Source organism: Thamnophis sirtalis, unplaced genomic scaffold, assembly GCF_051295495.1.
Source record: "Thamnophis sirtalis isolate CommonGarterSnake01/CBP01778 unplaced genomic scaffold, rThaSir2_p1.2 scaffold_1, whole genome shotgun sequence".
Taxonomy (NCBI): domain Eukaryota; kingdom Metazoa; phylum Chordata; class Lepidosauria; order Squamata; family Natricidae; genus Thamnophis; species Thamnophis sirtalis.
This window is the reverse complement of record NW_028261381.1, coordinates 48,247,744-48,264,195: the sequence shown is the minus strand read 5'-3', so window position 1 is coordinate 48,264,195 and position 16,452 is coordinate 48,247,744. Positions and strand designations below refer to the sequence as shown.

Below are 16,452 nucleotides of genomic sequence, written 5' to 3'. Positions count from 1 at the left end.
AAGGCATTCAAAGCTGACTTAACAGCTCATTCCTTCAATATAAGGCTTGAAGACACTGGAAGAAAAGCTTTAAAAAACAAGACTAATTGATATTCCCCAAATAAGACTGGGGGCGGGCCATAGTGCCACATGGTATTTTAGATGCTGCAACTTACATTTTCACAAAAGTGACTCAAACTCTGCACTTAATAATACATAGTAGTGTGAGTTATTTGTAAAATTGATCCATGTTTTCATAGGTGACCCAGATTTACAATAGGTCCTATAGAATTGGGGTCCCTAACCTTAGGCTGTGTACCACTATCGGTCAAAGGCCTGTTAGGAACTGGGTTGCACAAGTGGTGGGCAAGCAAGTGAAACTTCCTCTGCACATGTGTGGGATTTAGGTTGTGAGTGGAACCATCGCCCCCAGGTCCACAGAAAAATTGTCTTCCACGAAACCTGTCCCCAGTGCCAGAAAGGTTGGGACTGTTGCCATAGAATATGGTGTGGCTCACTCTGCCTTGTTGGCTGGAAGTGTGCTCATTAAAAACATTTCCAAATGTATCAATAATGCATATTCCGCACCCCCTCCAAAAAAAACACAATAAGAGGAGACCAAATGGATAAATGAATGTCTGTATTTTGGAATATCCTGTCAAATCAATCAGGTATATCTTTTAATACTTTACTATAAATGATTAATCTATAAATGTTTTTTCTACTGAGCACCATCCATTAAATAAATAAATAACAAATTAACCAGTCAATCCATTGGAAGCAGTACGTTTGAGATTCACTGGCACTGCCAGACAAACTGAGCAATATCTTGAATTTTGGTCAGATTCCTGTGGGGGGAGAATCCTCCCTCCAGCCCAACAGTCACCTTCTCTCTTGCTATAACTGCAAGTGATGGACATGAGTGTAGATCTATAAATCCCAGTTCTGCAATGTTATTAAGGAGAGAAGAAAACAAACTGACCTCCAAATGAAGAGACTGAGATGGAGCACTATGGACAAAGAAAGTGAAGGCCTGCCTCCACGCAGGATCTTTAGTGAAATTACAAGTCTGAAGAAAAAGAAACCAGAATTGACATCTAGACATTAGATCAAAGAGGTTTAGGCTCCAAACCAGTTCACAAAGGCATACATCTAATTAGAAATGGATTAGAATTGCTCTATCCTGCATTCAAATCAACTCAGTTTTCCTGGGTTCAGTGAGACCTAGTTCAAACTGTACAGAGCTGTTCTCTAACAGGATGGAACCTTTGGTTTCCAAGATTTACTGAATTACAACTCTATGAGTGTCTGCCAGTACGGCCTATATGGAGGAGTGCTGGGAGTTGCAGTTTAACAACATCTGGAATTTGTACTACCCAAAGCAGGGGTGAAATGCTCTGAAGTCTGCTACCAGTTCACTGCATGCACACTGCAGGTGCTACCGCGTAGCTCCAATGATCAGCTATACAACAATCAGCTCTGCCGTGCGATATTACGCGGCACAGCTGATTGTAACACAGCTGATCATCGGAGCTACCGGTTTGCCCGAACTGGTAGCATTTTTTACTACTGGTTTGGGCAAACCAGTAGCAATTTTTACTACCAGTTCGGGCGAACCGGTCCAAACTGGTAGCATTTCACCCCTGACCCAAAGGAAACATGACTCCAGCTTTATGTATCAATCACCCTGACTTCCAGTTCATTTTCTTTCACCAGAACTATTCAAAAAATTGTTTTCTATCTAGGAGGCCCACACCACAATAGAATATAGGTAGTATTTGACTTACAACAGTTTGTTTAGTGAGCATTTTAAGATACAATGGCACTGAAAAAAGTGATTTATGACTTATGACCACTTATGACCATTGCAGCATCAAAGTTCTGAGTTTCTGACAGTTGCAGTGTCCCGGGATGACGTGATCCTCTTTTGTGACCTTCTGACAAGCAAAGTCAACAGGGAGGCCAGATTTACTTAACAACTGTGTTACTAACTTAACAACTGCAGTGATTCACTTAGTTGCTATGGCAAGAAAGATCGTAAAGTGGGGCAAACTCACATAACGAATGTTTCACTTAGCAACATAAATTTTGGACTCATTTGTGGTTGTAAGTTGAGGACTACCTGTATTAAATATTCATGCTGAAATCTGTCAATTGAGTAATCCTTGTGTAATTGACGTTCTGAGCAAGGTGACTTACTTTGACCCTGAGGGAACAGGAAGAATTTTGCTCCTGGTGCAGAGGTTTTAAATACACAATGAACAAGCCCACAGTTGATCCTGAGACTGGATCAATTAATCCTGAATTTAAAATGGAGCAATAGGGTGTTTCCTTTAGGAATGATAATTTGCTACATCAAAAGCTGTTTCCAAAGAACAGCTCAGGTTTTGACAGGCTGGTTATAATCTACTCCCAGCATACAATCCAGACAGGATTTTCAGTCACCTTCTTCCTGCATAGGGGTACAGATCCCTGTCTACCATGTCAAATTCAATTGGGGGAAATCAAGGACCTCAGTAATTAATGCTTGGATGTACTAGCAGCTCTCAAAATGGAGCTTAGGGAAAGCATTCTCAGTCATCCAATTGTCTCAGAGGGTGCTTTTTTTCAAGTGGAAACTGGACTTTTTTTCATTGAGGAAGAAGATGACGGCATTTCGCTTCTCATCCAAGAAGCTTCATTGGTCCTGACAGGATGGTGGGAGTGATGGAAGGATTAGTTCTGACAGGATGGGGGGCAGGTGTTGGAAAGAGTATGTTTCTTTGCAGTCATATGATCATTAGTACTCTTCCTCAATTGGCTTCAAGAACTCTCAGAGAGAGTGCTAACGACCAGATGACTACAAAGAAATATGATCTTTCCAATCCCCCTCCCTCAATCCTGTCAGAACTAATCCTTCCATCACCCCACCATCCTGCCAGAACCGACAAAGCTTCTTGGATGAGAAGCAAAAGATGATTTTCTTCCTCAAGAAAAAAAGAAGACCAGTTGTTGTTTGAAAAAAAGCACCATTGAGACAAGTGTACCACATCTATTTATAGATGAATACCACACGTGTGGGAAAGGTGATCAAATATTTGCCAAGTGACTATACTGAGATCCAATAGTATTCATACAGTGGAGTGGCATTATATTCAGGTTCTTTACAGTTCATATATTTGGTATTTGATTCAATACCAAGTTCCTTCCTCTTCTCTTTATTATTTTTCACATCAGTAAAAATATTTGGGCTTTAAGTAGGACGCTTGAGGCTATGTGGCTGCATTTGCATCCACTGAGCACTTTTGAAGGGTCTTTTTCAAAACTTCTCAGCGGATGTAAATGCAGTCCAGCAGCCTCAAGCATTCAATCATCTGGGTTCAAAGTAGAAACCTCTGAAGATGTCACCTTGCTACGCCATTTGAGAAACATTGAGCTTTTTTTTTAAAAAAAGCATAGCAAGTGTATTCTTTTAATCCATGGTGGCTGTGTGCTTCACAGGATCTCATCCAATCTCTTCTTGCAAAATTACTTAAAATAAAGCAGAAGGGTTATTTTATTTATTTATAAAGTTTCTTTCTTTCTTTCTTTCTTTCTTTCTTTCTTTCTTTCTTTCTTTCTTTCTTTCTTTCTTTCTTTCTTTCTTTTTTATGATTAAAAATGACCTCAACATGGAGATATTGGTTAAAGCAATAACCCTATCCTCAGATACTAATGTACCCCATAGTAGGCCAAGCATTTGTATGTTTTCTGTTGCCTTGAACTTTAGAAATCTGAACTCCATCTTGCAGTATTCCTCGGTTTTGGTCATGCTACTTAGGCTATTGGGCTATTCAGGTTCCCCAATCTTTCTTTTATCTTAAAAAACATTTTGGATACTTTTGAAACAATTTTTCAGGATGTAGTTATCTCAAACTCTATTTTACCTTATGAAAAAGAAGTTGATGTCTATTACCTTGCTTTTGTGAGTTTTGTTGCCCACTGTGAGCAGGACAAAGGAAGAAGGTTCTCTTTCTATTTTCTGTTGTGTTACAATTTTGAAATAAAAGGCAATATTAATAGCAAGATAACATTCACAAGAAAATTAAAAGAGAGAAAGGATATAACATTTACTCGATTGTTTTAAAAAGATTGGAAGAAGGGTTAAAAGCCTAGACATAAGTCAGAATTTAGTATTTACATGTTATTCAGCATTTGTCTTTGGCCACCCCAAATATATGTTGGACTTGTTTTCTGCTTTGAGTTATTTATAAAAATAATGGAGGCAGGAATACAAATAAATAAATAAAGATTGCCTAATCTTTATTTCAACATTGTTTTTACATGCTGTGCTTCATTTATACATTTACTATATTTTTGGTTCCATAAGACGCACCTTTCTTCCTCCCAAAAGTGAGTGGAAATCTCTGTGCATCTGAGTGAATATGGGTGACAGGCAGCAGCGGCGAATGTTGGCAGCGATCCCTACCACCTGGAACAGCTGATCGGCAGTATTCTGGGAGGCCAATCCAACTGCCGATCAGCTGCTCGGTGGTAAAGGCTCCAGCGTTCTCTGGCAGAGGCAGCAGACACAGAGGAGGCAGGCTGTTTGGTACAAAGATGCTAGCCAGATGAATACCAAATGGATGTTGGGAGCAGAGTCAGATATTCTTTTTCTTGTTTTCCTCCTCTAAACCTAGGTTAGTCTTATGGTCAGGAGCATCTTATAGAATGAAAAATACAGTATTTCAAATATGTAATATGAAATGGAAAGGTTCCAGTCTATTTATGGTGCAACTGAGGTCAACTTGCCCCTTTTGACCATTTAACTCAAGGTCAAACAGGGAGACGAGCAGATTAACAGTTCCGCCCAATTTAGCTGGGTTGAGAGTTAGCTTCACTTAGCCAACAATGACAGGTAAGTAGGTCATCTGTTCAGAAGGATGCTTACAACTTGGTTTAGCTAGTTGTTGAGATTAGATTTTTCAGCCAGTGGATTGGCTGGCTCAGAACTGAAATCTTTGCCTGATGCTGTACCAAACATTATATCCATCACGTAGCTAATCTCTTGTATTTCTACTTTGCACAAATCTTGGCATTGAGAGTGTATTTGGAAGTTTTTGCATTTAGTACCCTTTTCTTTTAAAAAAATCTTTAGCATATATTAATTCCTCAATATATTCAGTTCAATACCCATTCAGAAATAATATATATTTACCTTGAGATATCTGTCTTTTCTGTATTTCTTTGCTCCATATTCACCATTGGAATATTCCAATTGATTTTTCTACATTAGGAAAGGATTTTGAATGAAAAGAGTTTCAGAAAATTAAGTGACATGCAATGTAGGACTGCTTCTCCCAGAAGTCTTACCTAAGATTTATGTAGGACTATTTTCTATCTGATCTGTTTTATCTCAGTTGATTGGCTTTTTGTTTTTTTGGCCCTGTTTTAGTTTCTGCTGCTTTTAGTTTATTTTCACCCTTTTCAACTTAATATGTTTTCAAAGTTAGTAAATCAATTGAAGGGCAGTCCAAGACAGGCTAATTAATCAGGAACGAAAGATGTACTAATGTTGCCAGAAATGAAAATCTTAAAAGATAGCTAAAAAAAATTAGCATGGATAAACACCTAGTAGGAAAAAAGTTGTTCTACCAATGAAAGAAAACAGCAAATGGTTGATGCCAATAAGATGGGAGATCCAAGACTGTTTAAATAAATTGTGGACAAAATAGGCAACCTGTGACTTTTTTGAAGTTGCTGAAATACAACTAATAGCAGTCCCAGGTAGCATGATCATTTTATGCAGGGAGTGATAAATCGACAACATCAGGAGGAATCTCTGAAAAACATATAAAGCTTAGAAAAGGGGAAAAGTTATCAGTTCATAATACTTTGCAGCCTTTTCATCTATCTTGTCCTGCTAATCAGATACCATTGATTCTCTGCTTTGGGAACCCTGATTTCCAACTGTAATATACCCACAACATTGTTATTTGTTACACAGGCATATGTGCCATGCATTCTATCCAATTTTGACTGGGCAAGGCATCAAACCTATGTCAGATATATAGGTGTGCTTTGCCACTTCAAACTTGTACAAATAGCGAGCATACTAAACATGTAAACATTTATGTTGGTGTCGCCTGAGAATATGTGGAAATGCTATTTATTTGGTTTACTTACAGGAAGGTTTAAAGCACTGTCCAAATACACGATGAGCATTCCGGTGGCAAGACCATTCCTACCCTACAAACAAACAATTGCACAAAAAAATAATATACACTTGTGAACCACTGCAAATATTTCAAGGCCCTCCTCCATCCCCTACTAACTGGAGGGTAATGCAAGCATTGTATTCACACAATGGTGTGATATTACCCCAAACTTCACAGAGATGCAAATCCTGCCCAATCAATGCAACTGTATATGCTATAGTGATGTTTTAAATACAGCTCTTGGAAGAAATTACACAAGATGACAGACACACTGGGCTATTCCCTATGTTCTGAATTCTTTCAGTTGTTTTTGCAGCATATATTTCTTCTCAAGTCCCAGAAAGTACTCACCTCACTAAGTTTCTCTTGATTGGTGACCAGAGAAAACCACTCAAGCTTTAAGTGGACATGCCCACTTTCTATCTTGCTCAAGGGAAACCACTTCACAAAAAGAAAGAAACCACATCAGTGCCAGAAATAAACATACATTGCATCTTTATTTTGACCTATTTTCAAGGACAAATTGAGGAACTCATTTATCTTGATATTTTATGGGACCTGCTTTGAGATGATATACAATGGTATAGTGCCATGATGGTGAACCTATGGCACATGTGCCAGAGGTGGCACACAGAGCCATCTCTCCAGGCATGCCAGCTGTCACCTGTTGCTCTTCCAGGTTCTGGCATGCACAAGCATGCTGACCAGCTGGTGTTTGCGTGTGGGGGAGTGCCAGAAACTGAAAGAGTAGCTCCCTAATGCGCATGTGCGGGCTGGGAAGTTGAGCTTCCAGTTTCCGGGACATGTATGCACACGGGCCAGCTAGTCTTTGCATGCCAGAAACCAGAAGACCAGGTGACCAGTGCACATGTGCACGCCAGAAATTGGAAATACCAGTTTCCAGTGCTCCCATGCATGCATGCCAAGGAGCTGCTCTTCTGGTTTTGGGTGCTTCCCCAGGCCCATGCACACTCCCCATTTGGCACTCGGCACCAAAAAGGTTCACCAACATTGGTATTGGGTTTTCTGCCTAAGCAGTGGGTTGGACCAGAGGACCTCCAAGGTCCCTTCCAACTCTGTTATTCTATTCTATCTTAAAACCTGTTCCTTTTTAACTGTATTTGTTCAGCTGGAAAAGGGACAATGAGCTCTAATTTGAAAAACAGATGGCATTTAATTTTACAATAAATGATAGTACCCAAATAAATTATTTTTATGCTACAGAAGGAAATGATAGTCCTCCACCCTTTTTAGAAAGTCTTGTTCAAGTTTGACTCCTGGCAATGTTTTACACACATCAATCTAATTTTTGGCAATTATATGAAAGGGGCTTGTTCCAACCTCCCACCTACCACACACACAATGTTTTTTTCAGTTTTGCAGCTCACCCCAAAACCATGCAATGCTGTTTAGGTTATCCTGAAAACCAAGTCAGCTGCCATTAATAATTGGGGATCTTGAGGGAAATGGGCGAGAAGGGGATGAAACACATTCATTAGATCCTGGGAAACAAGATAGGATATAGAAAGGCTCTTCCGGATTCAAAGGGATATAAGAGGGAGGAGCAATAAAGCACAATCAGGCCTGTAAGATTCTGTTCAGATAGTCCTTGATTTATGACCACAATTGAGCCTGGAATTACTGTTGTAAGCTGCACTGGCCATTAAGCAGATCATCACATGACTCTGCCCAATTTTATGTCATTTTCTGTGGTGGTGATGAATACGGCAGATTGTAAAGCAAACGCTGCGGTTGTAAAGTAAACACCACAGTCATTAAGCAAACTTAATGTCTGTAATGGGCATTCTTGCTGGAAGCCAGAACTTCAAATGGTTGCTAAGCAACCAGTTGTAAGTCAAGAATTACCTGTATTGTATCCTGACTTAATCAAGAATAGTTCTAGAATTCATATGGAGTTTGTTTTCTGCTCAGGTCTGCTCTGAAGAACTGACCACTGCTACCTATCTGAGTCGTCCATGTTCTACTCAAGAGCAAATTGCTCCTCCATTTAAATAGTCTCAAAATACTAAGTGTTCAACCGATCCATTTAGTCTCTCAAGAATCAGAATAAGATCAGTAATCATTGTACTACATGTGCACTGATTTACTTGATGGTGCAAAGATTCTTGTAACATTTGAACTGTATATTTGTACACATACATACATGTGGTGCCACAAATTCTCAGTATAATAAAATTTCCTTTTAAAACCAATGCTATCACAAAACGAATAATCTGTGATTTTACAAGACCCTGCAATCTCACAAGACATAGAAACATTTCTAATGTCCCCTAACAGCAAGGAACATTTCTAATTTCCCTTAACATGCCTGGGAAAAAAAACCTGTCTTACTTAGCATTTACATTTGGTAAAACCTTATGTTTTTATAGCTGATAAGCCACTCATAAAATATGGCACACCTTTTTAAGAACTACTGTGATACATGTTAAGCCAAAACCAAAACTTACCTCGTCAACAATTCTATCTTTCATCACATCTACAAGGTTTATAACCAAGCTGTGAAAAAATAAAAGAAGTCACAGAAAGGAATCCTATGGGAGAGCGATATTTGTTTTCATAATGAACAACTACCATATGCTGCTATGGAGACTTACATCACCTTATACTGAACTGTGATTTTTTTAAAAAATTATAGTACCTCCTGGAGTTCCATAAAATATTCTGGTTTGCAGTCTGTCAGCAAATTTCAAAAAAATCTCATAGATTCTAATAACTGAATGCTCCCAAGGAAGTTATTTGATCTTGAGCCTAGTTCAACAGTAAATATTATTAAAAAATAAGCTCTCTGCAGACTAATAATAACTGACATTTTTTCTTCTTCAATTGATGCAATATGCCTAGGCTGAAAAACATAGAGTTCTCGGAGACTAGAGTGCTTTCTTCACCTAGTAATGTTGTATATTCCTTTTTTGTTTTTATTTATACATTTTAACATAGACAAATGCTTAATAAGAAGTGTATTGTCTGAGTCAATTTGCAAATACATAATAATAATAGTAATAACAATAACAATAATACTACTACTACTTTCTTTACTTGTATGTTTGCTGTATATTTCTATTGGATATTCTATATTAGAATTCTTTGAAACCACAGCCCAGTCCATGAGTAATTCAAGTTGAGCAAGGTTCTGCTCAACTTGAATTTAGGATTTATATTTAATAAGAGAAGAGACTCTTCCATTGCAATGGAAAGAACCACTACAAATTCTATGACTGTAGGAGAAGAAGAGGCAGAGCCTAGGGGTGGAATTAAGAAAGAAATCAATTCTGATTCACTACATTCCCACAAGTGATCCAAGCCAGATTCCCCTTTAATTCTGTCAACTCTTATGTAGCACCAATTTAGTGGTGACTGTTAGTTGCCTAGATTTTTGTGTGTAGGTATGGACCATAAATCATCTTAATGGGAACCTAATGTGTGGTCCCTATACTTCATGCCTGGCAATGACTGGCTTAGTTGAAATCAGCATGTGTAAGTAGGGTGTATGGTGATAGACATGCATGTGCCATATTTACTAATAAAACAATCTGGAGTGATGTGCCAGTGACAAAACATTCAGAACTAACTCATAGTTTAGTGTTTTTTTCTAGAGCATAATGTCATGAGAAAGTAACATTTGGGCTAAACCTTAATATGCAATATTTACATTAAAAAGTAAAAAGTATAATTCTTCCCCCCCCCCATTTTTTTAAATTTTAAAACAAACAAAAACATACATTATATATATATAATGTATGTTTTTGTTTGTTTTAAAATTTTGTTTGTTTTTATATATATATATATATATATATATATATATATATATATATATATATATATATATATATATATATATATATATATATATATATATATATATATATATATATATATCATCAGTTACATATCTATTTAGCATGTCATTTGGTCACAAACATTTGTGCCACACCGCTTTCAATTGCATATAAAATCAGTAGTTATCAACCCACCATACGTTAATACATTGATTATCATTGTAAATCATATATTCAATTTACTCTTATAATTTCTTCCTTTTAAACATGTATTCTAAAAATTAAATTTATATATATGCTAACTATCTGTTACATCATTGTAAATCTATTAAGTAATAACATATCTTTATGATATCATCTATCTTATTTTAATATTGCTTGCAGTATATAAATTTTTTTAAAAAACAATTCACCAACATATATTTGTATATCATTACTTTCAATTATATTGTAAAGGTATAATTCTTGAGATTGTACAACACACATTGGAGGAATAGATCTTTTTTATATCTAAAGTTGTTCTGCTTCTTTTAAAGGTCAGAAAATCAGAAGATGAGCTGGAACTAATTGACCCCCCACATTGTACTTCTTTAAGATGACTTTTTTTTTTGAAGCAGGAGCATTCAAACATGCAATACTCTACCTGCATTCAAAAAAGTTATGCAAAAAACAGAAATGTTTCTGAATGCATAGAAATGACCAATACCTACACACAAACCAGGGACGTGCAGTCACTAGAGGCAGGGGAGGCGGGGCCTCACCAGTCTCCTCAGGAAAAAGAAAGAATTTTAAAGAATTTTTAAAAAATAATTAAAGCCAAGGTAGTTGCTACCAGATTCCAAGTCACAGTGGCTTGGAGTCTGCTTAGTGTTAACTATAGGAGGAGGCGAGAGAACTAGGGGGCCTCCTTTGCATAAGGAATTTTTCGCCTTTTAAAAGTTAAGCAAGGGTTAAAAAGCGAAAAATTTCGTATACAAAGGAGGCACTGATTCTCCCGCCTCCTGATCTGGGAGCAGCGAATCATGCCTTGCACTTGAGTGACTGCGCAATCTAGCAGCAGGAGCCTTGCTTGTAAAACGTGCCTGTGTGAGAAAGTTCGACTCTCCACTTTGCATCGCGGGAGCTGCCAAGAGCAGAACAATCAGAAGACTTAGAGGTCTCTTATTTCCCCATTAACCTGCAATATCTTTAACTAGCTAACATTTAATATACATTTAAATTTGTACTGAAATATTTGTTTTACAAGTTTTTTTATATATCAATATCTATTTTAGTTTAAATTAATATTTGCAGAGAATGATTCTCAAAGTATTCCTACAGCTATGGCTATGGAAAATGATAAGATGTTAGAATGTATTCCAAATAATTGTCCGGCGGGGCACTTTGCGCCTTTGCTGCAGACCCGGGTCTTGGCGGCTCCTGTAATGCAAAGTTCCCCACCGGGCACTTTGCATCGCAGGAGCCACCAAGCGCCTTTGCTGCAGACCCGGGTCTTGGCGGCTCCCCCACTGGGCACTTTGCATCGCAGGAACTTCATTGGCCGCCGCTGCCGCTTCCTCCTCTGCCGCCGCTTTCCCCTCTGCCCTGGCCGCGGCTTATGCCATGTTCTGAGTGCCGCCCTTTCCAAAAGCCCCACCAAAGCCCCAGCACTGTGTCCGCTATTGAGCGGGACGCATCCTGCCTGTATGGCGGACACAGCGGTGGGGCTTCAGTGGGGCTTTTGGAAAGCCGAGCCAGGGCTTTGCCTCACCACCATAAAGCTCATTGCATGTCACTGACAAAAACAAACACAAACATACCAATTTCATTGGCTCTAAGTTGCCACATGGCAGAAAAAGACATGGTATAACATTACACACATAAAAAGGAAATCTCTAATCCTTACCTGCCCAAAAAATCATCTTTATCTGGATCTTCATCATAAATATCAACTTCTAGATCTTGACCGGGAACTTCATGAACAACAAACTGAAATGAAGTAACAAAATAGAACAGCTAGGAGTTATTTTTGAAAAATGTCACTATATCAGGTAAATAGCAATAGCAGTTAGACTTATATACCGCTTCATAGGGCTTTCAGCCCTCTCTAAGTGGTTTACAGAGTCAGCATATTACCCCCAACAATCCGATCCTCATTTTACCCACCTTGGAAGGATGGAAGGCTGAGTCAACCCTGAGCCGGTGAGATTAGAACAGCCGAACTGCTGAACTGCAGTCAGCTGAAGTAGCCTGCAGTGCTGCATTTAACCACTGCGCCACCTCGGCTCTAAAATCTTTCAGTTCTTCTATGAAGGGCAGGGATGTCAAACTTGATTTAATTGAGGGTCACATCAGGGTTGTGTTTGACCTCGGAGGGAGGTGGAGCAGGGTGGGCATAGCCAGCTTGATGTAATTTCTGTCAGGGGCTCCTGGAGTAGCCTGAGTGCTCAGCTAGCGGGAAAAAAAAACCCCAGGCTCCGTTTTTGGCTGCCACAACCTCCTGCAACTCTCTGCCAGTGAAAATGGAGCTCCGTTTTCACTGGCAGAGGGTTGCAGGAGGCTGTGGCAGCCAAAAACGGAGCTTGGGAGCACATTTTCACTGGCAGAAACACCACTGGCCAATCCTTTGCTGTTTTCAGAGTGGGCCCTGCGGGCTGTATCTGGCCCTCAGGCCCCCCTGGATCTTGAGTTTGACACCCTTGGTGTACGCCATTAAATTAAAAGTCTTCCAGTTCTTCTGAAGTTAGTTGCATTGTAACAGGAGCCTTGGTGGTGCAGTGGTTAGAGTGCAGTACTGCAAGCTACTTCTGCTGCCTGCCAGCTGCCTGCAACTTGGCAGTTCAAATTTCACCAGGCTGAAGATTGATTCAGCCTTCCATCCTTCTGAGGTGGGTAAAATGAGGTCCCAGATTGTTGAGGGCAATAGGCTGACTCTGTAAACCGCTTAGAGAGGGCTATAAAGCACTATGAAATGGTATATAAGTCTAAGTGGTATTGCTATTGCCATACACTTGCCACCTGAAGTGGTGGAAGAATAATGTTTCTCCTCATGTTCTTTATAATCAATTAAATTGAAGTGAGTATAATAGGAGCAATGTTTCTCTTTGAAACATAATTCAATTCATTACAAGAAAAAAAATATTAAAGGAACCATTAATGCATAAACAGACTTCTTGGTGAAACAACAGCAACAGTAAACTCTTTCAAATATTCTTTAATTTACTATACTGGTTTAACTGAAAAGCTTTTTTCAAGAGAACTTACTACAGTTATTCCAAAAGCTTCATGGAAAAAGCCTTTCAAATAACCTTTCACTCACTTTCTTTAAAACACAACAGGACAAAGCAGACAATATTTAGAATGGGTTTTTTTCCCCTTTATAAATTAGTTTTCTATTATTCCGGAAAATTGTCCTGTAAATTATTTTGCAATTAACCCATTTCTGTTGTTGCCAACAAGACATATATTTTAATGACTTTTAAATACTTAGGAGTAAAACACCCTTAGACGTGAAGCAAAATGGCCAACATTCAGGAATTCTGGGAGTTGCAATCAGAATACCTGAAAAGTATTTGATTGCCTATTCCTGCTGAAATAGCAATAGCAGTAGACTTATATACCGCTTCATAGGCCTTCAGGCCTCTCTAAGCGGTTTACAGAGAGTCAGCATATTGCCCCCAACAATCTGGGTCCTCATTTTACCCACCTCGGAAGGATGGAAGGCTGAGTCAACCCTGAGCCGGTGAGATTTGAACCGCTGGCCTGCTGATCTAGCAGTAGCCTGCAGTGCTGCATTTAACCACTGCGCCACCTTGGCTCTGTTCGCTCAACCACTTGATTATATTCTTTATTCAAACTATTTACAGAAACAAAAAGTCTTCTTTTAGAACACATTTAGTTTCAAATGTATATTAAGTCTGTATTCCTATATTCACTTACCAAGAAAAAAAAGCTTCCCCTATATTCTGTGGGGCTTATATAGAATTGTTGCATATATATAAAAAACTCCAGACACAATCACCCAGTTGTTTCAGCTGATCAAGCATGTTAGTCAACTTCCACAATAATTTTTTTCCTTCCCCTTTTCTCCCTTGCACTCTTTAAGATATGTACCATCCAGTGGTGGGATTCAAATAATTTAACAACTGGTTCTCTGCCCTAATGACCAGCTGGGTAGGAATGGCTCGGTCATGTGACTGTGTGGGCATGGCCAACTCAATGTCACTCAGGTCGATGGGCGCTTCACCTTAATTGTTACAATGTCATAAGGGTTAACGAGAGAGTCAGTTTCTGTAAGCAGGGCAATAAAGATGAGGCTAGAAACAACACCAGAATGTTTCTTCCTGCCTTCCATACAGGATTAGCTCTGTAAAGTGGAAAAAAACACAAAAAGAGATTTCTTCCAACAACTGGTTCTCCGAACTGCTTATAAAGTTAACAACCGGTTCACCCAAATAGGTCGGGATGGCTGAATCCCACCACTGGTACCATCTCAAATCTGCTACATAAGATTCTGGAGGTGGGATCTATAGCAGTGTTTCTCAACCTTGGCAACTTGAAGAGTTGCTGGCTGGGGAATTCTGGGAGTTGAAGTCCAGACATTTTCAAGTTGCCAAGGTTGAGAAACACTGATCTATGGTAAATAATTCCCAGCATTTTGTTTCTAAATAGGCAAGGAGAAGTATCACCTCAAATCTTTCATTCCAGATGGGATTCAGGTCTCTTTGTACTGTTTTGCTCCGGAGTTGCACCAGGCCGACTCGAAGGAGAGCGTAAGGGTCTGACTTGCCCCTGATTGCTCCAAGAAAGTTGTCTTTTTGGACAAGATTTTCAGCTTCCAAAAGACACACTCTTAGGACTCCCTTGAAAAAATACAATTGTTAAATATTATATAGGATGTTCATCCCAGAGAATCTCTTTCGTATATACCAGGGACGTGCAGTCAGGGGAGGCAGGGCCTCACCAGTGTCATGATGAAAAGAAAAAAGAAAAAAAAGGAAAAAGGCAGAGGTAGTTGCTGCCAGAGTCACAGTGGATGACTCTGCTTAGTGCTTAACTGCAGGAGGAGGCGAGAGAACCACGTGCCTCCTTTAGACTATCTTTATGATCACTTGAGCAAAGTTAAGCAAGGGTTAAAAGGCAAAAAATTTCTTATGCAAAGGAGGCTTGTGGTTCTCTCGTCTCCTCCTGCAGAGGGCACTTTTTTAAGAGGCTTTTTTTAAACAGTTAAGCAGAGTCATCCACATGGTGACTCTAGCAGCAACTAGCCCAGCCTGACCAGCAGCTCTTGCCTTTTCTTTTTACATTTTTTACATTTTCATCGTGGCGGACAAGAGGAGAGTTGAAATCCTGTCTGTGACACAGCTGGAAAAGGTACATGGGTCAGTGGGAGGGGGGAGGAATTAAAAATTATTGTAATTTGTAAGTAATTGTAATTTGTATTATTATAAATAATTTGTTTCTGTGTGTGTGTGTGCGTTTATGTGTGTGTGTTTTACCCGCCTCTGCTGGTGCACAGGATGGCACTTTATTTTTCATTTTTTATTTTTTAAAGCCATGCCGTCGTGCCTCGCCATTGAGCGAAACACATCCTGCTGTATGGCCATGGTGCGGCGGCATGCACTTTAAAGTGCCGGTATGTTTCACTCTATGGCGGAAATGCACGGCGGCACTTTAAAGTGCATGCCGCCGCGCCGTGGCCATATAGCGGGATGTATTTCACTCTATGGCGAAAAGGCATGCTGGCACTTTAAAGTGCATGCCACCGCACCGCGGCCATACAGCGGGACGTGTTTCGCTCTATGGCGGAAAGGCACACAGGCACTTTAAAGTGCATGCTGCCGCGCTGCGGCCATACAGTGGGAAGTATGGCCACAGCATGTCAGCATGTGCTTTAAAGTGCCTGCGCATCTTTCTGCCATAGAGCGAAACATGTCCCCCTGTATGGCTGCGACGCAGCGGCGTGCCCTTTTAAAGTGCCGGTGCACGCCGGAACTTTAAAGTGCATGCCGCCGCGCCAGCCATACAGCGGGATGTGTCGGGGCTTTGGGGGCGGGTCATGCTGGCAGACATAGGGCGGCTTTTGCCCGCTTGCCTCACTGGCCATGAACCTCACCGCACGTCACTGGTATATACTATTATCAACATAACATTAAGGAAAATGGGGAATATCTCTAACCAACAACCCACAGAAACAACTTTAATGAGATTTGCCAGTAGAACATTTAAATTTATTAGAAGAACCTATGTTGTTATTTTGCATTTTGCTTTTATTATGAGTCTTTTATCAATCTCTGATCTTCCTTTGTGTCCTTTATTTTGATGGATAAAGAAAGAAGCCAATTAGTTTGCTTTTGATGATTCTCTGCTAAATTGGACTGGGAAAGGGGAGCACAAAATGCCTCTTTTTTTTTTTTTGCAATCTTTTTGAAATCAAAAAATCATTTAGCAAAATAAACTTACACTAACTGTAAGTTTGCTATGTATTTACTGAGCTTCATTCATTCTGAGCTGATTCCCAC

At 39.5% G+C, this 16,452-nt stretch overlaps 1 protein-coding gene across 2 annotated transcripts in view; it reads right to left on the bottom strand.

Moving 5' to 3' along the window:
• Positions 1 to 16,452, bottom strand: part of ESYT3 (extended synaptotagmin 3) — a 56,155-nt gene that overhangs the window by 13,188 nt on the left and 26,515 nt on the right. For both annotated transcript variants that reach the window (XR_015696123.1, XM_087711416.1), the window contains exons 9-16: positions 14,620 to 14,793; positions 11,838 to 11,920; positions 8,624 to 8,672; positions 6,507 to 6,596; positions 6,124 to 6,186; positions 5,156 to 5,224; positions 3,914 to 3,979; positions 962 to 1,048 (exon numbers count right to left, since the gene is read on the bottom strand). Coding sequence is in view for 1 of the 2 variants with exons in the window: in XM_087711416.1 (XP_087567542.1) it covers positions 962 to 1,048; positions 3,914 to 3,979; positions 5,156 to 5,224; positions 6,124 to 6,186; positions 6,507 to 6,596; positions 8,624 to 8,672; positions 11,838 to 11,920; positions 14,620 to 14,793 (681 nt within the window). In the remaining variant the exon portion in view is untranslated. The remainder of the gene's footprint in view (positions 1 to 961; positions 1,049 to 3,913; positions 3,980 to 5,155; positions 5,225 to 6,123; positions 6,187 to 6,506; positions 6,597 to 8,623; positions 8,673 to 11,837; positions 11,921 to 14,619; positions 14,794 to 16,452) is intronic.